The following is a 27,229-nucleotide window of genomic DNA, read 5'->3' as shown; positions in this document are numbered from 1 at the left end:
TTTGCCTAACTAACACGATAAAAAAGGATTTGGAGTTATTTCTTTAAGTATAGCTCATTTAAAGACACAAATCCTACAAACTTAAGCTAAGTCAGATATATCCTGGTCCCTGTGAAACCTGTCAGTTCGTATCTAGGTTTAGTTAAAAAATATAAAGAACAGACAGCAGTCCCGAAAGCTTATTAATACTGATCCATGCAGGTTAGTTGGGATCAAGTACAAGGTACTGTTTTATTATTACTGAGAAAATGGAAATCATTGGAGCTGCCCTTCCCATAATTCAGAGCTCTCTGGTTACTGTAAGTTACTAGTAAAGCTGGCCATACACATGGCGATCCGACGATGTTTCGTACGACCATCGGTCGCACAAAACATCGTCAGATCCGCCACACACCATTCAGGGCTGAATCGGCAGGTAAGGAGGTAGAAACAATAGGATTTCTACCTCCTTCTGCCGATTCAGCTCTGAAGGGAGAATTTTGGTCAGGCGCCTTCTATGGCGCCCGATCAAAATTTTCTAACCTGGCCGATCAACGAGCCGACCGATTTCAGCAGCTTCCTGCGACATCGGTCGGCTCGCTGACATACCATACACGCACCGATTATCGTACGAAACGAGGTTTCGTACGATAATATCGGTGCGTGTATGGCCACCTTAAGTTTTTAAGATCAACTCACTGTATTATTATTGGTTGGAGTGATCTAAACTTTCACACCATGAATAAAAACAAGTTTATCTTATTTTCCCTATTGTTGTTTCAACCTAGAACAGTGCAGGTTAGTACATCCACACGGAATCTGATCTGGCTCACTATCCCCTTGCACCCATATTAATCACTTATCCAACCAAAGGTCAACTCATCAGCGGCCTGCTCAGGATAGGTATAGGTATATCATGACAGTCCAAATTCCTGCTCCCTAGTTGCTCCCTGCCTGGATCATGTAGTCATATAAGAAGGAGTAAAACATACTGCTGAACTTTCTACCATCTCCTTTGTCTCAAGCCCATGTTATTTAAGATACCTTCCTGGATTTTAGCAGGTTCCATAAAAAAGGTGATGAGAAACCCGAGTAAAAAAAAATTAGAATGCAAATGTTTTGTCTTTCCTAGCTAAAGATTTATGCAGTGAGTGTAGCTTTGTGCTCATTTTGTAACTATTACGTACACAACTTTCATTTAATTACCCATCACAGAGCTAATAGATTTATACATTATGCACGTTGGATGACTGATTTCATCAAATTTTAATTTCTCTCCTGGAGACTTATTCTGACCTTTATAGAAACAATCCTGCCGATCGTCTAGCAGGGCATTCTTGTCCGTGACATGTATACAGTAGATGACTTTATTACTCTAACCACATTTCATGCAGTTACAGCTTAGAGAAATGGAGCTGCTACAAGAAAAAGAAATATGCTTCAAAACTTAATGATAACATAATGTAATTTTAATTTAATTAATTTTGGCATAATTCCCCTTAGTTTTTTATAATATGCACCAGAAAGTCATACCAATTAGCTTCTGCGACTTATAATAGCTGTGACAGTGGGCCACAAACATCAGGTTCTCTGATTGGCCCTAGTGGTCCAGTCCAACACTGTCGTTATTTGGGTAACATATAAAGCAAGGGTCTCAAACTGCTGTAATAATGTACAGACAAAGAATTCCACAGCCTGAGTAATACAAGCATAAACCTGAATTTAAATCTAATGTGTAAAGATCAGTACCATTTGATTATGTACTGCTACACTTCAATGGTGCAAAATATATTGTTGCTTTGGAAGCCAGTAGAGAAGGGATGATGGAGTCTGGCACTGATAAATAAAAGAGGGTTTGGGGGGGCATGAATTTAACTTAAACAACGAATATTACCAGTTTTTGAAAATGGTAGTGAAATATTACTGTAAAAACCTGGAATCTGTCAATATAATAGTAATTGCTTATGTAGGCATTGCTAATCTAAGATGATGGCAATTGATGGCAACTGTACGTTGATCAGATTTAAGAATTTTGGCTGCCCATGTTAAGTTATGGAAGGGCTCAGTGGTTAACAGACCCAGACTAGCAATCTGTGGGTTCTGGCAAATGCCAGAGGGGCTGCTGTAAGATGCCATAGACCAGTGATCCCCAACCAGTGGCTCGGGGCAACATGTTGCTCCCCAACCCCTTGGATGTTTATCCCAGTGACCACATACCAGGGAGTTATTTTTGAGTTCCTGACTTGGTGGCAAGTTTTGGTTGAATAAAAACAAGATTTGCTACCAAATAAAGCCCCCTGTAAGCTGATAGTGTGCATAGAGGCTGCCTAATAGCCAATCTTAGCCCTTATTTGGCACCTCCATGAATTTTTATGATGCTTGTGTTGCTCCCCAAGTCTTTTTGCCTTTGACTGTGGCTCTTGAGTAAGAAAGGTTGGGGATCCCTGCCATAGACAGTCACTTTTTAGTGGGCATGTGGGGGCTTTTTGGGCCTCTGTGTATTTGGAGTGCTAGGGCCTATTTTAACTCCCAGTACAGATCTGCTGGTTAAATCACTGGATTTCACTGCTAAATGATTTGGTGTCTCCTTTTGACCTTGGGCATGTCATTTTTGTTCCTCAGACACCAAATTCAGTTCCATGGAGTAGGTTCTTCGGGTGCCTGAAACATTATGCAGAATGCTGTGCATGATGAGTAGCGCCATATGAAAATAAATTGACAGAACTCACTTGATTTTCAGTTTTAACACATTACAAAGCAAAACTTATCAACCAGTAACAACAATGCTAAAATATTTTCTAAGAATAAATTGCATTTTTCAACTTTACCTGATTCCATATCTGTCTTTATCTGTTCCTCAAGGTCCTCCGGTGAAACATAGCATTCGTAATCCTCCCCTGCAGCTGAAGTGGGTTTACACTTTCCAAAGCAGCAATTACAGCAGCAACAAAGGCAGCAGCAAAAATAACAGCCAGTCAAGAGCCCACAGAGAGCAAACAGACCCTGGACAGAACACAAGGTGCATCAGCACTCGATGATTTTCATTTTCTGAATTTAGCATACAATGATCCTATGACCTGTTGCATGCAATGAAATTTTAACATTTAAGAACAGATTCATATCTTCTACATATGTTAACAGTGATATTCTTTATGCATGGTGGATGGTCACATGATAAAGCAATCATGACAGGAACATGTAGAGTAAGTGGTAGCTTTTATTGCAAGCTTTAAGGGCTGCTAAAGTATGTTCTTCGGGCATGGTTTTAGATACGTAAGCAATCTTCAAAGCTTGCATTCTGGATTCTACTAAGTGAGCCTACTCATACATTTTCATACTTGCTACTGCACTCTGCTACTAAACCAGCCATATTCTTAATTCTCCCACAACATACTGTACTTAAACCAATGGATAAAATTGCCTCTGGGATGGAAAGGTTTAGATGTTGTCAGTGCTTGCACTGCTTTTAGGAAGAGACTGTTCCTCTGTGGAACAGCAGACTCAGCATATACCCCTAGTCAGGGCAGCCATATGTCTTCTGTCCACCATTTGAAGCTTTTGAATGCTCACAGCAAATTAAAATCTACAGCCTGCATTTTCCCAACCCTTTCTTCGTGGCTGACTCCAACCTGGACTCTTCATTTGCTAATATGTCTTATATCTTGATTTAGAAGACAAATGGGTCCATAAACTGTGCTTAATTGGGTCTTCCCTTCCTTGTCAGCATTGATGTTATGATATATAGTAAGCTTCACTGGCACTCAATTACAAGAGGATTAATATGAATGTAGCGTATTTATATTATGTGTATATGAGAACCCTACTAGAGGCAAGGGATTTAAATATGTGTTTAATATCATTCCCATTTAGATAGCTACCATTCAGATTTTCAAACATTTTACCTTTATTTACCTAATAGATACAGTTTTACAAAATCACTGATTTTTAGGGATGTGCTGAATTTAGCATTCGGGGTTCTTTCTAACCAAAGCATACTTCTTTTTGTGAAATTCTAATTCGAAGGAATTTTGGTGATTAGCTTATCTGAATCTAAACCCGTAATGTCACGTGACTTTATTCAGACATGATGCTGTTTTTGTCACTATAATTTCAAGCGTGTGCCTACATTATGATTTATTCACAATAGGCGTCTGCCTTTTTGCCTTTTAAAATTCCATATACCATACTCAAATAAACAAGTTCTTTCTTCTGAGACCAGAACCACCACAGCCATTATTAGGGAAAAATATAAGTATATTTATATATATATATTTTACGCATAGTCTGCCTGCTTAGGCAAGTCTACCTGTTTAGGTTTATATTCAGTTTCAGTTGATGGGGTACAGGAAAACGAAGAGAACAGTGACATTTTTAAAATTGGTTTGGGATGGGGAGTATTTATTATTGGCATAATTTTGCATCGGGATATTGACGTGTCTTGACAAAGAAATTTTGTCTATGGCAGGGTATTTTCTGGAGTTTAGTAGCTGTGAAAAAGTGTCTTCAACCTTATTGAAAGAGTGGCATTTATAAAAAATGCTGTTTGTAGGATTTGCCCTGCTACTTTTAACCAAAGTGTTGCAGAAAAGATGAAATCAAGGCTTGCAACAGGTAAGGTCCACCCTTACTTTAAACTTTATCAGGGTTATGTAAAAAAAGGCAGTAAGTTTCCTCAGGAGCAGTAACCCATAGAATCCAATCAGCAGGCAGAATTTACTGGTCATCTGTTTAAAAAGCAAAATCCTTTGCTATGGGTTACTGCTAATGGGCAGACTTAGTGCCTTTTATTAAATATAGGGTATATCCCTACAACAGCACCATAAATAACAGTACAGATATCAGGGCAAATACATTTATATATGGCTGCTATTACAGAGCTTGTTTTTATATAGAACCTAATAAAGTGGCTTGGAATTGTGACTTACCTTTGCCCACCAGCTTGACAACATGAAGTATGCATTGACATTTTCTTCTCCAAACTGTTCTGCAACATAGAGCCCCAGTGATCCATATTTGTCATAGATATTCCTCTTTGATACGTCACTCAGTATTGCATGAGCATTGTTTATTTCTTTGAATGTGTCTGCTGCTTGAGGGTTGTCTGGGTTTTTGTCTGGATGGTGTTTCAGAGCCAATTTTCTTTCATAAGGAATATGGAAAAGGAAACATATTTATTAGTAAGGGACAGTTGATATGATAGCATAAAGTCTCTGCTATCTTGGACTGCTTGGACTATATTTTTGCCGTGTAACTATTCTTGAGATGAGACATATACAGTGGCATAACTATAGAGGAAGCAGACCCCCCTCTCCTATATTCTCTACACTCCAATAAGATGATCATAAACAAAGTGGAAATAGATAATAGGACAAGTAATGTCATAAAATGAAATATGTTTTTTTTACGATTAAATTCTATTCACTCACCACTTACAAATCAGCTATGTTTTATACACAACTACCTTGTATTTATATGAGAAAGAATTTCATTCTGTAGTACTGTAAAAAGCAATTTGAGCCCTGTTTGTCTTCCTTTGTAGAGCTGGCCATAGACATTCTTTTTTTGGCCACCTACCATACATACTGGGCCAATTAGAGCCAGGGTCAAAGTGACCCCCCTGGATACCAAAAAAAATTCCAGGGGGCTTGACCCTGTTGAGCCCTGCCACCTGCAACACTGGAAAAGATTCAAGCAAAAATAAAGATGGCTATGCATTCCACTGTGGCCATGGCCATCTTTAAATGTAAGTACCACAGCAAATCAAGGAGCGGCTGGGGGTGGAGCAGGAGCTGCGATGGCTGGGTGGTGGGCCCTTACGTCAGGTACCTGGGGCCCATTGATTCTGAGGCAACAATCAGATCATCACGGGTGCCTATGTCAGCAGAGGACTACATCAACACTGGAGTATAGCAAAGGCATCTTAGGTTTTAGAGTCCCTGAGTTTATATTGAGGTCCTTCCTGTTATGAAAAGTTATAAATTAGTGGTGTCATCTAGCCCTGGATTTTTAAGGCCCCCAGGGCTATGTTATTGTCCTTTGAAGGTTTAGTATTGAACATATATGGTCCATTATGAGAAAGTAGTGCGGCCCTCCTATAAATAGTAAATTCAGTAGTAAATTCAGCAGATAAAACTGACCTATGCTGTAAATACACCTGACACTTTTTAAAACTAATAATTATGCACTTGTGATATCAGAGGAAAAGCACCCGATATAAAGCAGTGTTTGTATGCTGAAAGAGACATCAAGTCCATCAGATGCCTATTTACCAGGCAGAAGGTGATATCTTTCCTTTCACATTTAAAATATGACCTATCTTTAAGTCTCAGTTTTTTACTAAAGACACAGAACCTGAAGTAGCAGTAATTTGGAGGCATTCTCCATAGGCAACAAGAGAACAGAACCATCTGGTGATTAGAACAAGGCAGCTCTGCCTTATTTCTTCCTCCAGGGGGAGCACTCGCTTCCTGATCTTAGCAGATTTTTATGCATAAATGCAAATATCCATAAAAGAAATGTTCCTTGCGCACATTAACCTATGCCTTTATAAATTGCTGTCTGTTTGATAGAAATTAAATAAAACAGTGTCCCTTTTTATAAATACAGAAAAGCCTCCCTTTAGAGAGTGACAAATATAAATATATGCATTGTGCATATTAGAGCAAAAGAAGCCCCCACCTGTCTAATGAAGACAGAAGGGAATATGAATATTCAGCACGCTGCATAATTAATTCACGGAAAGCAAGCTTTGAAATATGTGAACGGACACAAAAGAAATTAAAGTGTAAAAAAAAAAAAAATAATGAAACCTCCTTAACACGGATACATCCTTGTCATGGAAATTAATTCCAAATTAGGCCATGTGCCGTTAGAAATACCAAACGAATTAACGACACCAGAAATGAAAATAGATTTTTGGTATGAAACTGCAGAAAATAAGTTTAGGGATATTTTTAAAACAACAAATTTACATTTATTAGCATACCTATTAAGGCTATCACAAATAATGAATCATCTTGTCTTGCAAACCGCTCAGTTCGGCAATTATTCCCCAGCGCTAGACCCTTCATTCATAAGTACTTTATAATATGCTCATAATCGTTGATAATAATGGGCAAAGCGTTGCTGTCAGCTCTAACCAGGATTTCTATGTAAATTGTCCTTTCATGTTTTTTTCATTTTCCATGCAAATCTGGAGGTAAAATGTTTCTTTTTTTATTTTATATAATAAAGTTTTAGACCTCCATATATCTTTGAGTGTTGGTGGGATTTTGGGGGTCATTTAGCTACATATAAAAGACCACAGACTACCTAATGCTGGCCATTGCTCTGATCCATGGGCCACTTGTTCAGATCACTTGGCATAGTGTAGGCCCTGCAGGCAGGAATGTTGCTATAACTTTGTTACTCTGACGTGAATGCTTTGCTCTTTGCTACCTGCCCATTCAGTTGTGCATTACAGCAAGGCCTTATATACTACATTTTAGGAGCTATGTTGGTAAAGTGTTAAGAATGTGGGAAGGAATCCTACCTTCTCTTTACCAGTATGCCATCTCAAAAGCTTACCCTATTAATGGCCTCCAATTAGTCCGTGCCCAACATGTAATCCCTGACAGAACAATGGTGTAAGAATAAGTAATAACACATGAAATCCTTAAAGCAGTTGACTCACTTCTGTTATTAACAGCACTTGTAGGTAATAAAGACCTAACTACTCCTACAGGAATAATACTGCATGACACATGGAAAAAAGGTGTTTACGAGGGGACATGATTACTCTATACAAGTACATTATTGGGGAATATACACAGATAGGGGGTGTTCAGTTTTCCCATTAAAAATGATCAACGCACCAGAGACCACCTGTTAAGGCCTGAGGAATCGAACTTTAATTTGAATCAGCGTAGTTGTTTTGAAACTGTCCTACTGTCCCTAAAAACTACTTCCCAAATAACTGTATTAAAGTTGAGCTAGTTATGCACATTGCATGGAGGCAGTATAAGAAATGATATAACAAAACAATTTACAGCAATATTTGCAAAGACCTCTAGCTTAAACCATAATTGTAGCAGTAAAGTTTAGTATTAGTAAGACATGGGTGCTGCCTATGATAAGCAGCCTCAGTGGAAAATAATAAAACATTAGTCCAATCAAAGCTAATTTGTTTGTTTGGGTCATTGGCTGGGCAATAAGGTCCAACTTGAATCTCTAAAGCTCATAGATATTATGTTAAAGGTTATTGACCTGGAATTAGTCATTTATTTGTCACACATCAGTAAGCCTTTAGGGTTAATTTATTACTGCCCCCTAGTGCAGGGGCACAAAAATAGTAAATAAGCCCTATGGAATTCATGGGTGAATATATAGGGTTATTTACCCTTTAAATGGGAGAAGGCATCGGTGCTTTTTAGTGATTACAGCAGTAGATGCAATCTACACATTTGTACAGTTCCTTAAGAGCAGTAAATAGAAGGATGCTGCCAACTGCTTATGTATTAAAATACAGCTCTTGGCTATGGGTCTCTCCTCAGCATCTGTTGAAATCTTCAATGTATGGTTATAGTAAATATTGTATCTGGACCCTTCTGTTTTTATAACATTAAGGGGAACGTGATTACTTTTCCACAGCAAAATACTGTATCTTGAGAGATTTTCTTTCTGCTCAAAAGATTCTAAAGTTTTTTAAGGACAAAGCTGTTTGTGTCCAGAGTATCTCATACCTGAAGGCAAACTTTTGTGTTTAATAACTATATAAGTTGAGGTTATGCTGTATTTATTCCAAACCCGAAGTGTTCCTAATAATAAATAATGGTTCCCAAGCCTTATTTGATCTTCTATAGAATTGATACCTTAGGTTATACTTAGATACATGCAGGGTATACCCTTCCTTAGCAGTATAGCCCCGTGCATGTATATATTTTATGATACCAGAAATCTTCATTGTAATAGTTAATTCACAGTGAAGTTTTGCAAAACAATTCGCCAATGGCGAAAAGCGGAAAGTCGCTGCAAATCCATGCCTGCCAAAAAAAAATTGCTAATCACTAGTGGCTATAGTTCTAGGCGTTTCCCTGTGTCCGTAAATGCAGCAGCGCATGATTTGGAACACAAGACAGAAAGGAGTGGCACTGAGTGCAACTATATGGCGCAAGAGGTGCATTTTGACACATGTACCTTTAATAAAAGTTGTTTTATGGGCAACTGACTGCAAGAATTGTGGGGCCACAACCTGCAGTTGCAGATGTAAATGAGCCCTAATAAGTTTACCCAGGTGCAGTATTTCATAGCAACCAATCAGCTGGTAGCATTTACCTTTCACCTCTTCTAAAACAAACATCTTATTGATTGCTATTGGTTTATTTCACCTGGGCAAACTTAGTGCCTTTTTTATATCTGTGGGTAAACGAGAAATGTGAGTACTTGTGTTAATTTGGGCTCGGTTCTACTGCCAGACTGTTTGCATGAAAATTTAATGACTGTTTAAGATGCCCAGCATCATGTGACCAGAGGTAACACTGCCCCACAGTCTGAGGTATAAACCGGGACCCAGCTCGAGTGCAAGGGCTCTGAATCTTATCCATGTACTAGAAGTGAGTCAAACACAGGATCATTTGATCCTCTCTGCTGTATTTGTCTGGGCTTCCACCCAGGCCTTGTCCTAGCTCAGGGGACCTGTGAGCCACAATCAAATGTAAAAAAAAGAGTTGGGAAGCAACACAAGCATGAAAAATGTATGTGGGGGTTCCAAATTAGGGCTCTGATTGGTTACTTGGTAGCCCCTATATGGGCTTGCAGCCTACAGGAAACTCTGTTTGGCAGTACACATAGGCTTTATGCTACCAGAACTTGCCCCTAAAGGTGGCTATACACACTGAGATCATGTCGAAGTAGCCCGATATCGGCCACCTTAGGTGAGCAAATGGGGAGAGGATCTGCACATTTGGCGACCCCTAGGGCAAAACAATTGAATTACAATGGTGGGCATAGGCACCAACGGATCAAGGACTGCATAAATGAGGCTATATGGTCCCCGATACAACAGGAAGATCAAACCTGCCCAAGTGACACCTGGCCTCATACAAGGGCAGATAATCTGCTGAATTGGTCTAAATTAAAGGACTCAAATTGGCAGCTTAAAGCTGCCTGTGTATGGCCACATTAAGCCAGTGACTAAAATCACTTACATGATGCACCTAACATTTTGGCACCCCCTAGTGATTCCACCTTTCCTTCTCCTTTAAAGTGATACTGACACACAAAAAACTACTCTTCAAAATATGAATGTACATAAAAAGTTCCCTATAGGTCATGTTTATCATTTTTCACTGATAGGGCTGCTTTTGTAAGTAATTGTTACTTGAAGTTCCTAAACCCGACTCAGTTATAGCTTCTAATACTAACAGACTCCTGCTGCACAAATATGGCAGCCCCCTCATAGAGGAACATGGGGATCAGATAGGTAGTGTAAAAGCATCAGGCAAATACTTTTACAGAAAAATTAAAAAGTTTGTACAAAAACAAGGTTATTATATATTTAAAAACAGTTTAATGTTAGGTCTTATGGCCACTGGGAGTGTCATCCAAGCCACTGGTTGGGGACCACTGCTCTAGCTGTTCAATGCTCTAGAGAAGCTTCATGCTTTCTCCTTGCCGCATTTTAAAACAAAAGACTCTCTTTCTAAAAAATGATCCTAAGGGTGACATTTATCAATGCACAAACGCTCCGAGCATTTGTTAGAACGCTCCAAGCGTATTTTCTGCAACAATTTCGTAACTTGCATGACTTTTTTGTACCTTGCGACAAAATTTGTGCGACAAAATCGTATTGTTGCGCCGAGTACGAAAGTTTCGGATTAATTCAAGTTTCGTTACTGTGACTTGGGCCAGGTTGGAGCTGCAGAGTGCCATTTAGCCCTATGGGAGACTTTCCTTGGGCCAGGTTGGAGCTGCAGAGTGCCATTGAGCCCTATGGGAGACTTTCCTTGGGCCGGGTTGGAGCTGCAGAGTGCCATTGAGCCCTATGGGAGATTTTCCTTGGGCCGGGTTGGAGCTGCAGAGTGCCATTGAGCCCTATGGGAGACTTTCCTTGGGCCGGGTTGGAGCTGCAGAGTGCCATTGGGCCCTATGGGAGACTTTCCTTGGGCCGGGTTGGAGCTGCAGAGTGCCATTGAGCCCTATGGGAGACTTTCCTTGGGCCGGGTTGGAGCTGCAGAGTGCCATTGGGCCCTATGGGAGACTTTCCTTGGGCCGGGTTGGAGCTGCAGAGTGCCATTGAGCCCTATGGGAGACTTTCCTTGGGCCGGTTTGGAGCTGCAGAGTGCCATTGAGTCCTATGGGAGACTTTCCTTGGGCCAGGTTGGAGCTGCAGAGTGCCATTGAGCCCTATGGGAGACTTTTCTTGGGCCAGGTTGGAGCCGCAGAGTGCCATTGAGCCCTATGGGAGACTTTCCTTGGGCAGGTTGGAGCCGCAGAGTGCCATTGAGCCCTATGGGAGACTTTCCTTGGGCCGGGTTGGAGCTGCAGAGTGCCATTGAGCCCTATGGGAGACTTTCCTTGGGCCAGGTTGGAGCTGCAGAGTGCCATTGAGCCCTATGGGAGACTTTCCTTGGGCCAGGTTGGAGCCGCAGAGTGCCATTGAGCCCTATGGGAGACTTTCCTTGGGCCGGGTTGGAGCCGCAGAGTGCCATTGAGCCCTATGGGAGACTTTCCTTGGGCCGGGTTGGAGCCGCAGAGTGCCATTGAGCCCTATGGGAGACTTTCCTTGGGCCGGGTTGGAGCTGCAGAGTGCCATTGAGCCCTATGGGAGACTTTCCTTGGGCCAGGTTGGAGCCGCAGAGTGCCATTGAGCCCTATGGGAGACTTTCCTTGGGCCAGGTTGGAGCCGCAGAGTGCCATTGAGCCCTATGGGAGACTTTCCTTGGGCCGGGTTGGAGCTGCAGAGTGCCATTGAGCCCTATGGGAGACTTTCCTTGGGCCAGGTTGGAGCTGCAGAGTGCCATTGAGCCCTATGGGAGACTTTCCTTGGGCCGGGTTGGAGCCACAGAGTGCCATTGAGTCCTATGGGAGGCTTCCAAAATCATGCACTGAAGGATCAATCCAATCTGAATTTTTCCCATTCGGGATTCGAACTTGTGATTTCATGAATGTGCCCCTTAGTGTCACATGTAAGTTTATTTTCATCTGATTTCATATGGCTCATCCAAAATGAATATTCAGGTGGCTCCTTCTGGGACTTTTAATGAAACCAAAGTCACCTACTGACATTATAACTTGACAAAGGGGCATAGTGCAAGGCTATATAGAGGTGAGGTAAGTCTGAAACACACATCCCAATCAACTGCTAACCTGCCAAACAGGATTGTCAATTCAATAGGATTTTAAAGGGATGAAGTGGAAATATTAATCACGTAACCAGTAAAACAATGTAGTAGCAGGCAATGGTACAATGAGTTAAAGCAATTACTTGGATCAGAATGTTAATGAGACCCCAGCAAAAATCATTTTAATTTACATGTGCGGTGTTTCTATGTCACCCTGGGCTCATAAAACCTTTATGTAGATGCATGCTGCATGACTGATCTAGTTAAATCTGAAGCAAGCATTGAATGGTATTGCTATCCATTAAATATACATTGAGAAAATATATCCCTCATAGTAAAATCAACAGATGTTGGAAGTTAATTATATAAAGGTAGTGGAACCCCCAATATGCCTTTTAAATGAAGTTATATGAACACATGTTAGAGAGAAAAAGAAAGAATGTTGTATGAATGCTATTCTTTGAAAGGATCCTAATGGCTTACAATAGAATTAATATAGCCTTCCCAAATCCATGGAGTTTAATTTAAAATAACCAATCTATCACATATATCAATATATGTAAATGATTGTGTCGATTGTAGACACAGCATAGTTACTAGCAACATAGCATGCATGCTTATATTGACACCACCATGATTATCACTCCCTTGTTCGATTGCTGGGTAATGGGAGAGGACGTATGTGGCCACAGGAAAAACAAGGCCCTGCCCATTCTAATTTGTGTGATGATAAAAGACAGAGTTGGAATTTTTGGTTACAATCATACAATACAAAAATCCTGGTACTGGATAATTGTTGTCCTGAGTACTGGTTCTTATGTATTGCTATATTGAATTTCAAGCGTTTCATGTTTTTGCTAAAGTGGAATGTAAAATCATAGGAATTTGGGCAAAAGATAACATTTGTCATTATCTAGAAGAAAAAAAACTTCAGTTAGAAGTCTTTTTCCCATATGGTGAGGGTTATAACCACAAGAGGGAAATAGTGCTAGGTTTCATAAAGAGTCTGCAGACTTTGCAAATCACTTTTGAGATCTAGTTGCATAGTGCATCCGGTGAAATCCCCCAGAGAACCTAAAGGCTTTTCCATTTAAAGCCGAGAGAATATAAGATAGTCTCTCTCTTTATAAAACCTTGGCACCTGTCCATATTGTGCAAACCATATAGGCATAAGGCATAAGAGACCCCTAGAACATTGTTGGCCTTGGTACCCAATCAGATAGTATGAGTAAGAAATATCTCTTTATATTGTATCAGACAGACTAAGGGGTTGGTTAATCACCTGCAGTGCAGATAGTTACTTGTCGTTAAAACTTTACAAGCAGTTTAGGATTTGACATTATGCACTGGTGACATGGATTCTGGTGGGTAACAGCACTACTGCAGTGCCATAGTGCAGAATGGCATTCAACTGCATTAAGTACACAATCACAGCAAGCAGGCAGCTGTCATTTTGTAAACACTGTTGTTAAGACAAGCTTTGCATCATCCCAAAATCTTGTTTATGCTACACAATCTGGCACCTGATGCCCATGCCCATGCACAGGATACATAAATGCCATGATATCTAGGAAGTGCTCAATGGAAAGTCAAAGTAACTGCCTGCTCTGCCACTATGCCTGAGGCATAGAGACAAGGCAGGCCATATATGATTGATTAGATTTTTAAATACATTTATAACAGGTATGAATGTTTTAATAAAAAAATAATTTGCGTTTCATGTTTAATTTGCAAAGGACTTTTTTTATACTGTTTTTTATGTGTGGGTGACAGGCCCTGTTATAGGGTCTATATAATTTGAAGGTTTTAAAGACTATACAGTCTGAAGGTTTTAAGAGTATTTGCCCTTGGGTTACACTGATTTCCATTGACAGTATTTGGAAAATGTTTGAGCCTAATGTGGAATGATCACCTACACAACATATTTAATAACGTGGGTGCCAAAGGGATCCCGATGGCATTGCTTTGCAGTAGATTAGGAGCTTCTATAGCATTATTTTGCAGAAGTCTTTTATTCTGATTGTTTCCACTTATTATTCCATAATAATAATAGAAAAATCGCAATTTGCATTTATATAAGAAATTCCGTCTTAAGAGGATTCAATTTGCTTTTCAATCAGAACTCTGTGCGTCTTTCCTTCTCTGCAGTGATGAAATCATATACAAATGGTGATGGGTGGATGGCAATTTCACAAAAGGAAAAGTAAATATTACATCAGCATCAGCAGGTGACCCAAAGGAAGAATACTCCACATTAATTTAGCTGAGCTATAGAGTCTCGGTTATTCACATCACCAATAAGCTACTCATTTGTGGTCCAGGTGGAATTATATAGAGAGCTGTGGCTTTAGGATCCGCATTCCATTAACACACAGATTTGGCGTAAGGTTTAGTGTGTCACAAACAAATGCAGACTAAGCAAAGAGTTTGCTTTCTAGAAAAAACAACAGATTTTTGCTGCATGTATTAAGTGTGCCCAGGAGCAGTAACCTATAGCAACCAATTAGCAGGAAGCATTACCTTGGTGCTTGTTTAAAAGCCAACATCTTATTAGATACTATGGGTTACTGCTCCTGGACAAACTTAATGCCTTTTATTACATATAGGGGAAAGTCTTCTGTTGTTCCATGATAAAGTTGTTCCATGATAAATCAGTAAATTGTTAAAACAGTCCTCCAGCATCACCAGCCTCATCTGTTCCTAGACCTTTCCTTCATAGATATTAAAAAACAGCATCAGATTGCCATCCTACATAGCAACAAATTGCCATTTGCCCTTTTGCCATGCTTATCCAGTTCCTAAATTCCCAGTACCAAAGGTAATCAGTCAGCTTTGCCTTTGCTTCGGTGAGGAATTCAAAGGAGATATGCATCCATGCGTGGCCTCATGACCGACTTAGGTGAATAAAAAACAATAATTTATGTGGTAACTTATTTTTTGGATTATTGTGAAACCAAGCAGAAGGAAGAGCATCTACTACTAAAAGCTCTAAACAACATACATAGCATAAATATGCATACAAATGTATAAAACCAACAATGAATAGACCAAACTTGTCACAAATAATTACTATAGGGACTAGATTCAGTATAATAATAATAATAAGAAGAATAAGAATTAATAATAAGAATTAATAATAATAATAATAATAATAATAAAAGGGACACTCCCGATAAAGAAAGGATCAATATATAAATACTGTATATAGTAAAGTACCCCCAATTGTAAAATATAAGGATATTAGAAGTCACCAAGGAGTCCCATAACCATATAAAAGCACAAGGTCGAAGGCGTCTAGTATCCTCATATTTCCCAACAGGAGATTCCTTATTTATTATAATACACGAGTGTCCGTGGGTCATGTGACTGAGCACCGATTATAACTTATGACATCACTAAACACCATTTATAAGGATATAATTTACAGGATATTCATGGCATTTGTGTATCTGTATAAGAGAAACTTCCTAGTACCTGATAAAAAATATACGCTTTATTGATGGTAGTGGCTAATCAACTTCTACATATGTAAGGCAAGGTTCATAGTATCAGATGTCAGTCCAAACTATGCAGCAATTAACAGTCTCTCATGTAAAAGTATGAAGGTCTTTTTTACATAACCCCCATGTGAGTGTATAGATAGGTCAGTATGGGTCTGTATGTGAGTGTATAGATAGGTCAGTATGGGTCTGTATGTGAGTGTATAGATAGGTCAGTATGGGTCTGTATGTGAGTGGATAGATAGGTCAGTATGGGTCTGTATGTGAGTGTATAGATAGGTCAGTATGGGTCTTTATGTGAGTGTATAGGTAGGTTAGTATGGGTCTGTATGTGAGTGTATAGATAGGTCAGTATGGGTCTGTATGTGAGTGGATAGATAGGTCAGTATGGGTCTGTATGTGAGTGTATAGATAGGTCAGTATGGGTCTGTATGTGAGTGGATAGATAGGTCAGTATGGGTCTGTATGTGAGTGTATAGATAGGTTAGTATGGGTCTTTATGTGAGTGTATAGGTAGGTTAGTATGGGTCTGTATGTGAGTGTATAGATAGGTCAGTATGGGTCTGTATGTGAGTGGATAGATAGGTCAGTATGGGTCTGTATGTGAGTGGATAGATAGGTCAGTATGGGTCTGTATGTGAGTGGATAGATAGGTCAGTATGGGTCTGTATGTGAGTGGATAGATAGGTCAGTATGGGTCTGTATGTGAGTGGATAGATAGGTCAGTATGGGTCTGTATGTGAGTGTATAGATAGGTCAGTATGGGTCTGTATGTGAGTGGATAGATAGGTCAGTATGGGTCTGTATGTGAGTGTATAGATAGGTCAGTATGGGTCTGTATGTGAGTGGATAGATAGGTCAGTATGGGTCTGTATGTGAGTGGATAGATAGGTCAGTATGGGTCTGTATGTGAGTGGATAGATAGGTCAGTATGGGTCTGTATGTGAGTGTATAGATAGGTCAGTATGGGTCTGTATGTGAGTGTATAGATAGGTCAGTATGGGTTTATGTATGTGAGTGTATAGATAGGTCAGTATGAGTCTGTATGTGAGTGTATAGATAGGTCAGTATGGGTCTGTATGTGAGTGGATAGATAGGACAGTATGGGTGTGTGTGTGTGCTGGGTTTGGAAGGGTTGAACTTAATGGACTCTGGTCTTTTTTCAACCCTATGTAACTATAACTATGTAACTATGTAAAGAGGGGGTTCTATTTTCTTTTAAATATTAGTACAGGTATATGCAACATTCCTGCATGTACAATCAATAGTCTATTCCAAATAGAAGAATGAATGCAAATATCTATCCCCTGAGTATGGGTAAACCTAATATAATTAAATATTGTCTAGAAAGTATACTCTGAGAGGGGAGATATTATTTTATTATAAGTTTGTTAATAGTAATATTTAGCAAAGAGCTTCATTTATCTGGGGCTTGATCTTTATAGGGTTTAATGAATTTTAAAAGCATTGTTTATAAGATGTTAGGAAAATGAATTTTCTTTAATTTTTTATTTTATATATATATATATAAATTGTTTTATGGAAGTCGACATTCCTTCTAAATGAAGCATTTATATGGGTATGTTCAATTAATGCCCTTCACTGATATCAACTTTGCTGTGATTGAAACTGACAACATTATTGGCAGTTATTAAATCCTATATAAATCCAAGCTAATTTGACTTCATTATGCTTTATTAACCTACAAAGGCTGTTGCCATAAAATAATCCTTTTGAAGTTTACTCTAATTAAACATGACTCACACTAAAGTAGTCATTCGCTAGTAATTAGCCCACTGGCAGTCACAGCGTTGGCACATAATGAGCAGACCATGGCATTAACAGAATCCTTACTGCAGAAAATGGAGGCACCATAATAACTGTCAGCTCTTTGAGAAAATTAAAAAAAAAAACAACAACAAGAAGGTCCTAGGTCCTGGCCTTCAGTTACTTTGTTGGCCCTTAGCCTGTAGTTTGACAGTCCTCTTTTAAGCTACAAGAAAGAACTTAATGATTTAGAACCCAAGACCAAGGTTGATATGAGTTACTGGAAACTGATAATATCGAAATATGTGCACAGCTCCCTGGGACTTTCATATAGAAGCTGTAGATGTAGTTTGATTTTACTTGCATTCAGTTCATAGCCAGTTTTTATTATTATTATTTATTATTTCTATAGTGCCATCATTTTACAGAGCTTTACAGAGTAGGGGGATACAAGAAAATAACGAAAACAGCAAACATATACAGACAAACATTTCTCCAAAATCGATTTACAGTTACAATTGGATATTGTTGGAAAACAATAGGGAGAGGACCCTGCTTGCGAGAGCTTACAATCTAAGAGGTAAAGGGAAGTGACATATAAGGTGAGGGTAACCAGTGTGGCTGTAGCATTCCTGTTGGTTAGAATAGTGATGGTAAGTGCAGATACAGACCGATTCAGCAGCTTATCTGTCCGTGAATGGGCACGGACAACGACTGATATCTGAAATTGGCCAGATCTTTATCGGGCAGGTTTGGTTTTTCCATTGGATCTGGGAACGCTTCCCTCATTCCCGAACCGATAGCGCCTATGCCCGCCGCTATAATTAAATTGTTTGGCCAATGTTGCCCACCCAGAGGTGGGCATATCAGAGGAATCTCAGCTCAGAGTATGGCTGCCTTGACAAATAAATACCAGTGGTTAGTATGTCAGCAAAGAGTAGAGGCTCGCTGGGTGGTCAAGTTGCTGAAGGCTTGACGGAGGTAAAAGAGGGTTTTAAGTGGCTGATTGAAAGCAGATTAAAGGAAAAACAACCTAGCAATGTACATATAAAGGAACGGCATTTGTACTCATGGATAATGCATTTTTCTTATAGTTATTCATATTAGAGTGTCCTGTTACTAAGAATTAAGAATTTGATTAGAGGGAAACCTGTACGGCCATAGATTTATGGTATTGCTTTTGGTACAGGCTATGAGCAGACGGTGAGGCTTTTGTGTCATTTTCATATTTTTCCTACTTCAATTAATCTTGAATAAAAAACTGCAATCGAATAAAACTAGTAAAAAATTATTGAAACAAAAAAGCAAAAAAATCAAAAAGCTCATATTGACTAAATATTTGAAATTTTAACATTGACTTCTATATGACCTTGCAAGTTTTTAGATACATTTGAGCTTTCACATTTTTTCCCTTAATAAATATGAAGAATTTGCTTTTTTAATTATTATTCAGTTTCATGATTTTTAATGCAAACAAACTAAATCATAAAAAGAAATATAAACATTGATAAATAACCTGCTAAGTGAGTTGTTTTGCTACATTTTCTAATTATGAGCTATTTTCAAGGCCCAGTTATGTCTGGCTATGCCATCTTGGCTGCTAAATGAAAATCATAAACAGCATTAGAACGGACTCAATGCCAACTGTATAGAAACTGCTCATGGAAACTATACCTACAGGGAACAGTGCAGAACGGCTATAGGAGGACATGAGAACGGAGGTGGTCAAACAATCAGAAAACACTAGCATTCATTTTATGTTAAATTGATTAATTTTCCTGTTAACATTTCTATTAAACACAAAAATGGCATAAAAATAAGGTATAGAACTATTTTAATTATATATTCTTCTGCAGTATCTTGTTAGGAGAAGGCACTTTTTGTGACTGACATATCAAACATGGTTACAGGGTAAGGCAATTTATATTTAGTGTGGGATTCCATTGTTGGCAACATTGTGAGATATTTTAAAATAGCAAAAGGGATAGATAATCCAGCCGAGACGAGAACCTGCAAGGGGACAAGTAGGTCACAGACTGACCTAAAAAAGGTAGATGCTTTCAAGGATACAAAAAGCAAGTGGGTTTTATTAACATAACAGAAACTGCTCAGACCAGCAAGCACATTTTAATACAAAGCCCTTCCTTTAAAACTCCAAAATTTCAATAAAAAATACATTTTTTAATCTTAAAAGTAAAGAATCTACCTTTACATAGTATCTGAATGATATTCTGTTGTTACTTATTATAACTACTAATTCAGCTTTCCCTGGTAATCGTGTTTCCCCAACTGTATATAATTTTTTTCCGGATCTATTTAAAAAAAAACCCATACTTGATGAGATATAATATTTTTTTGTGATTTTGGCACAATAATTCAATATGATTTTAATTATCATTATTTCAGATGAATTTAAAAGAATCATACCTGTAGGACTTCTTTATCTCATCATGTGTGGCCCCCTTTTCCAAGCCAAGGATCTCATATAAAGCTTCACCTGAGGTAGACAAAGACCGAGATCTTTGTTCAGCCATTATGAGCCTAAAATACAAAACAAAGCATGATCTATTATGTATCTGCAATACAAAACACCATTCAATACAGAAAAAATGGAAAGACTCAATAATAGCTGGATTTGCCTGGGACCTGTTTGAGTAAGCAATTCTGATTTACTTGCCAGGGATATAGGTAGCACAGGTTTTATTATTATTCTAGAGTCAGTCAAAAATTCAGAACTGTTTGTTTAAATAGGACTTTATGGGAAAGGGTATTCCTGTATCTCAGAACTTTCTGAATAATGGATATATCCATAATAAATCTCATACCCCCTCTCTTGATCAAAAAATATGGGAGGTATGGTTGCCACCCTCTGGTTTTGACCTGGACAGCCCAGTTTTCAAAAAAGGGCTGTTGGGGTCAAAACTGCGTCAAAATACATTGCTTGCCCTTCCATATAGCTGCACTCAGCACCACTCAGTTCTTCCTGCCTCCCTTTGAGAATCCAGCACAGTTGTGCAGAGCAATCCTAGAGCTATTGCCACCTCTTAGAGCCTGGTCAATGGGTGCAGCACACTTGTGCCTAAAAAATGGGACATGCCGGTAATATGTAGTGCAGTAGGTCATATGGAAACAGGTATTACATTTATTTAAATATTGTTACCATTCTTGAGCATTTTTTCATTGATATCATTTATTCTGCATTAAACATGTTATGTTGTATATTATGCTTTTAACATATAAAATAAACATGCAGGTCTGTGTAATAACAGCAGTCTGTTTATCAATATTTGACCCATTTCCTTTTTCAGTGTAGCAAATCTATCTATCTATCTATCTATCTATCTACCTATAATCTATCTATCTATCTATCTATCATCTATCTATCAATCATCTATCTATCTATCTATCTATCTATCTACCTTTCTACCTATAATCTATCTACCTATAATCTATCTATCTATTTATCTATCTATCTATCTATCTATCTATCTATCAATCATCTATCTATCTATCTATCTATCTACCTATAATCTATCTATCTATCTACCTATAATCTATCTACCTATAATCTATCTATCTATTTATCTATCTACTTATAATCTATCTATCTATCTATCTACCTATAATCTATCTATCTATTTATCTATCTATCTATCTATCATCTATCATCTATCTATCTATCTATCTATCATCTATCTATCTACCTATAATCTATCTATCTACCTATAATCTATCTATCTATCATCTATCTATCTATCTATCTATCTATCTACCTATAATCTATCTATCTACCTATAATCTATCTATATCTATCTATCTATCTATCTATCTATCTATCTATCTATCTATCTATCTATATCTATGCCTAGATATAGATGGTCATTGTTTGCACTCACCTGAATAAAAATGTTTTATTCCTATAAAACCACTTCTCTACCTTCACTTTTTACATATATATAAGATGCTTCACCATTTATATCTATGGCAGAAGTTGCCTGATATGTTCCTATTGATTGGTAATAGTCCTTGGAGCATACCCTAAGAAGAAACCACACCTCACCTTTGGTAAGGAACAAATTACTTCTTATGTATTTACTGTTTGGAATAGTTATCCATAATGTGGAACATTAGTAGTTGTTATAAGTGAAGGAATAAGCAAAATCCCGTTAACAATATTTCCTTTTCCCTGAAATTGCTGAGATTAGCCTGAAGACATCAATTGTTCTCCTTGACAGATCCAGCTGACATGTTGGGATTATGATGGGCTGCCGGTAAGCCCCCCACACTGGTTTACACATTTCTCTGCTGCTGGGAATGCTCTTTGCTCTGCACTTCCCATTTGCCTCTCTGTATGACACCTTGAGGAATAAGACTGCTCTGCTAGAAACCCACACTTCAAGCCAAACAAAAGTCTGATGACCATGTATACAGTAAATGGAAATTTAAACACTATCATAGGTGAGAAAGTTCAATATTAATTTCCTTTCTGTTAGCCAGCATCCAGAAACCCTTTGCCTCAGTTCACATTTTCTTGTCGTTTCCACTGTTCTGCTGTTGCTTTTTCCTTTCTGTAATGACAATACAGGCATCAACCGATGCACACAAGGTCTTCTAATTACTTTTGTGTGGTATGGATGATTTTACATTTAATAGCCTGAAAGTTGTCTAACAGATTGTAACTAGATTTGCATGCCAATACTGTAAAATAACCCTTTCTCCTCTTATTTTATAGAGTTGAGTTTAAAAGGCCATGCATTTTTTATTACTTGGAACCAGCGCAACACAGCTTCACTCCCAGAATTCTGCAATTGAATTTTCCCCCCATGTAGCTCCACCACAATTCAAAAACAGTCGCCGTGCAGTATACTCATTTCAGTACCAATTTCTACACTAAAAGAAATCTGGAAATCAATTCTTTACTGAGTGGATTTCTTTAGTATTATCAACTGTTTGCCACACAACAGGTGCATTCTCCCCAGACGTGGCAAAATGGGTAATGTGCATAGGGCATATGCTGTATTCTACACATGACCCTACTTTGTGGGAGTTTTTGAACCTGAGGATACCCAAGACAAATCATATAGCTCATACTGTGGGGGAAGAGGCATAAGCATATATGCCAGCTTCCTAACCCTACATTCTGACTCCCCAGAATATGGTTCAGCGCTTGATTTCCAACAAACAAGATAGGGATGCACAAGGTTGGCCTGGCCTGGTCAGGGAAGGCAACATCTGTTTTAGTTCTAACCATAAGCAGACTATAAGTTATTTATGGTCAACACTGAAGGAAGTGTAAGTGCTTCTCTGATGGACTGATAGACAGGTAGATCACATGCTTAGAGTTTGCTGCTGTATTTAACATGGAGGTATAAGCCATGGACTTGGACTCTCTTTTGTTTGATGCATTCAAGTTTCTATACACAATCACACTATATGATATAGGCTGGCCCCAGACTCTGCATAACTGATGCATGGATTAACATCTATATAGGTGCAAATAATAGAAACTATGACCTATAAGAATTTTCAGTATTTAATATATATATTTTAATATATTTCAGAATGTATTATATATTATATTTATGCTAATCCAAAGGTTGTTGAACACATTGCTTTTCAACTTTTTTTTAGCTATTTTTTTTTTCCAAATGGGGAATCATTGCTACAGGTGGACATTTTAAATATTTATTGACTGTTTTCCCTGTGATGAACTGTTTTTAGCAGGCAGTATATTTATATACTTTTGTTGTATTCTATTCCAAAGTATAAATGCCTGCAGCTACATATAATGATGGGTATCATGATTACCATAATGATGAAATACTGGTAAATTTATTACGTTATAAAGTAATGTATCCAGTGTACTGTGGAATGTGTTAGGGGCCCCTAACAGTGAGGGGCTTAGTAGGCGCGGCACCTTACTGCTACCTTTTGTCTTCCCTCTTCTCTTGTTTATCTAAATGGCGCAGAGGCTAGAATCAGGGGGGCCACAGAACAGTTAGTAAGGAAGGCAGTGTTGTGGCCTATACCCTCTGATGCTCCTTAACTTGCGTATCTGAATGCATTGGGTGGGTGTCTACATGCCTTTATAGCACCATATAAATGGGATAAGCAGCAGGTCTCTGTACTTCATTTTGGAGTGCAGAGACCTGTGGCAAAGGCTGATTGCCTTTCACACACTATGTTTAACCCTGTAAATAGCCCATTAGGTGTAATTGCTTTAGCTCAGGGATCCCCAACCAGTGGCTCGGGGACAACATGTTGCTCCCCAACCCCTTAGATGTTGCTCCCTGTGGCCTCAAAGCAGGTGCTTATTTTTAAATTCCTGACTTGGAGGCATAAAGCCCATGTGTACTACCAGGCCCTCCTGTAGGCTGCCAGTCCACATTAGGCTACCAAATAAACTTTAAAACTTTTTTAATGCTCCCCAACTTTTTTTTACTTTTACTTGTTGCTCACAGGTAAAAATGGTTGGGGACCCCTGCTTTAGAATTTTAGGCAAGGATCTGTAGCCAGCGAGATAACTTTAGGTTAAAAAAAACCTGATTAATTTTCCTAGGTCCATTTATTCATTCATCCGAAACCAGAAGACAGAGAAATAGGGCAAAATCTAGATATAACAAAAAGTACTTGTACTGCAGAGCTCGCTGTGTTCTGCACTGCCTAGGAGTGAATTTAATATGATGGCAGCTTCTTTTCATAGATCTGTTTTACAAAGTTGGATAAAAGCCATTCATGTGAACAAGTCCTAATACCATTACTCAGCTAGATCAAATATCTGCGTTCATTTGCTTTTTCACATATTAATGTTGGGCCACAGTCAGGGAGCTTTCAATGCTGCTCAGGCTCTAGCAGTTATTGGCATTGAAGTGAGGGCATGAAACTATATTGTACCTATATAACCTAGTATAACTATACTAATGTGAGTAAGGTTCATACAAATGGTATAAGAGGAGTCCCATTAATTCTTTTACTATGCCCCTCACCTGCGCCCTTGCTAAATATTCACCTTAAGGGGACAACATACTGATCAGCTCATAATTAAGATATACCCAGTTAGTTAAAAATTAGCGGTCAGTGTACACTGTACAGCAGTTGGTGGAAGTAATTGTTGATTGGTATATTGTTGGAATTCACTTGTTATAGCCCAGTGATCCCCAACCAGTGGCTCAGGGCCAACATGTTGCTCCCCAACCCCTTGGATGTTGCTCTCAGTTCCCCCAAACCAGGGAGTTATTTTTGAATTCCTGACTTGGGGGCAAGTTTTGGTTGAATAAAAACAAGATTTACTACCAAATAAAGCCCCTGTAAGCTGATAGGGGGCATAGAGGCCCCTAATAGCCAATCACAGCCCTTATTTGGCACCTCCATGAACTTTTATGGTGCTTGTGTTGCTCCCCAAGTCTTTTTACATTTGACTGTGGCTCATGAGTAAGAAAGGTTGGGGATCCCTGTTATAGGATAAGGTGATATTCTCAGGGAAAGGTGGAAGCCTTGGAGACTTGGCAAGGCCCCTGTGTGTAAGACAGGGAGTTACAGGGGACAGGTGGAGCACAGCACCTGTCCTGTAGATGTGATGGGAAAGAAGCAATGAGAGACAGAGATGGAGATTAAATGACATTTTGCAGAGTCCTTAGAGATCATCATGAGGCTAAAGTCATCTATGCGGTTGTGGAAAGGGTGTGAGCATCATTCTCACCGACTGTAGCCATTAAAACCTATGCACAAAATAATTTCTGTAGATTGTGTAGTTAAAGTGACTTCCCTTTGTTTAGCTGCATGTATTTCAAAGGTACTGATGCCCTTAGCCTCATTCTAGCTTCCTATGGCAGTTACACATTCTCTTACACATGTAGCATAATCACGCTATAGCACTTTGCAATCATTCAGCAATTATTATCTGACAACATTAATTTTGAAAGATTTGCAATTATAGAGCCCTCTGGCGCATGCAGTGCACCAATTAGAGCTGAGGAAACCAGAGTGTGAGCTGGTTGGCACCAATTGTTCCCTGATTTGACAGTTTGCGATTAGTCTGGCTGAACTTAGAGCCCTTGCAGAAGCCTTTAGTGTGAAATCCCAGTGCGACTGCAAAATGACTTAGGGTTGTGATAGAAAAAACAAAAGACAAGGAGCCACACACACAATACACACAAGGGGGAGTCTACCCAGTATATTCTGAGCATTAGTTTCAACTGCTCTCTTGTGGTTTGAATAAATAGGATATGATCCTCTTTGCATGTATAGCGTGTGCAGCTCCCAGTGGTGTAACTAGATGTTATAGGTCCCCACGGCAAATTTCATTTAGGGCTTGATATATTCTATCAAGATATATTAAAATTAGTCAATAATTAGGGCCTGATTGGGTCTCCTAAACTTCTCAACCCCCTTGCAACAGCAGGGTCTGCTTCCTTTGTAGTTACGCCCCTGGCAGCACCCCTTTAATTTGTGGCAACTCTGGAGGTACAGCAATGGCCAATGAATTATGGGCATAAAACGCGTCATTAGATCAAATCACCAGAAGGTACATTGCCAGAGCAAGAAATGAAATACCTAGTGACTACAGACCCATTCATTTCATGCACATCCCCCATTTAGCTCATTCCACAGTTTCTGCACCTACTACTTGTTTAATCCAGTCACATGTGGGTTACTGTAGAATCCAAGTATTTACATAAATGCTAAAGAATTCTAAAACTTACTTTCCACGAATCCCCCTTCTCAACACACACATTGCTGTTAATATGGAGGAATATGCCATGGAAAGATGCCTAGATTATCGCTATGCAGCCCTAGTGTTGCTATGTGGCAGTTTCCTAATCCAATTGAGGATCTTAGTAGAAAAACAGTATCATATGAGAAAGAGGGAGATAGAAGAAGTTTATTTTTTTTTTAATTCCTTCATGGAGCTTTGGATATTAAAACCTGACACCCACCTATTACTGAGCTACAGCACCCTGTCTCCTGACAGCCTACAACTCCCAGCATCTCCCTGTTTTCAACTATTACACTGACAGCCTACAACTCCCAATCTTTCCAATGCTGGGAATTGCAGACTACCAGTGATGCTGAATTGCAGTCCAGCAAGACCTTGAATACTAGGAGCTGGAAATCCCTTTTTGTGCAACAGAATATGTTTGTCAATTTCAACCCAAAAACAGGTCCACAATCCTGTATCAAACTTAGACATAACAATTGCAAAGGTCCAAAATGAATTAGTAGTACCTTCTCATTATGTCATTTGCAGTGGAGCTCTTGGAGAGAAATATATGTTATATTTAAATAATGAACAGAAGTAACGTAAGCCTATATTTATATATAGTTCCAAAACGAAAAAATAATGTTATGCTTTGTAGAATTTAAAAGAGAGTCTCACCTTGTACCGTAAAGGTCCCTTCTGCTCCTCTCAGCTGTTCCTAGGTAGGATGAGGGGAGCCAGTGGAGCAAACAGGCTCGGGTTACTTTTTTGTAACTTTGTAATTCTATCTATTAATTCTCTTGACTACCTAAGAAGTACTGAAACATTAATGAGCCCAGGTTTATGTTGTGATGTAAGCAGTATTCATGACATGTACAGTGCATTTCCCCTGCTTGCAAGGAAAAACAAAATCTACATTTATAGTGAATTTCCTCAAATTATTTTCTTTAAGTTTTCATTTATCT

The 27,229-nt window shown here is 38.8% G+C and overlaps 1 protein-coding gene across 1 annotated transcript in view; it reads right to left on the bottom strand.

The window, feature by feature from the left end:
- The window catches only part of dnajc5b (DnaJ heat shock protein family (Hsp40) member C5 beta), a 31,835-nt gene extending 4,835 nt beyond the window's left edge, over positions 1-27,000 (bottom strand). Inside the window, exons 1-4 of the mRNA XM_002940560.4 lie at positions 26,943-27,000; positions 19,994-20,107; positions 4,905-5,118; positions 2,808-2,982 (exon numbers count right to left, since the gene is read on the bottom strand). Coding sequence (XP_002940606.1) covers positions 2,808-2,982; positions 4,905-5,118; positions 19,994-20,100 — 496 coding nt within the window. The 5' untranslated portion in view covers positions 20,101-20,107; positions 26,943-27,000. The remainder of the gene's footprint in view (positions 1-2,807; positions 2,983-4,904; positions 5,119-19,993; positions 20,108-26,942) is intronic.
- Positions 27,001-27,229: the final 229 nt, after the last annotated feature.

The sequence above is a fragment of the Xenopus tropicalis genome, chromosome 6, assembly GCF_000004195.4.
Source record: "Xenopus tropicalis strain Nigerian chromosome 6, UCB_Xtro_10.0, whole genome shotgun sequence".
NCBI lineage: Eukaryota > Metazoa > Chordata > Amphibia > Anura > Pipidae > Xenopus > Xenopus tropicalis.
Note: the sequence above shows the minus strand (reverse complement) of the source record. Positions and strands in the feature narration are given on the sequence as shown.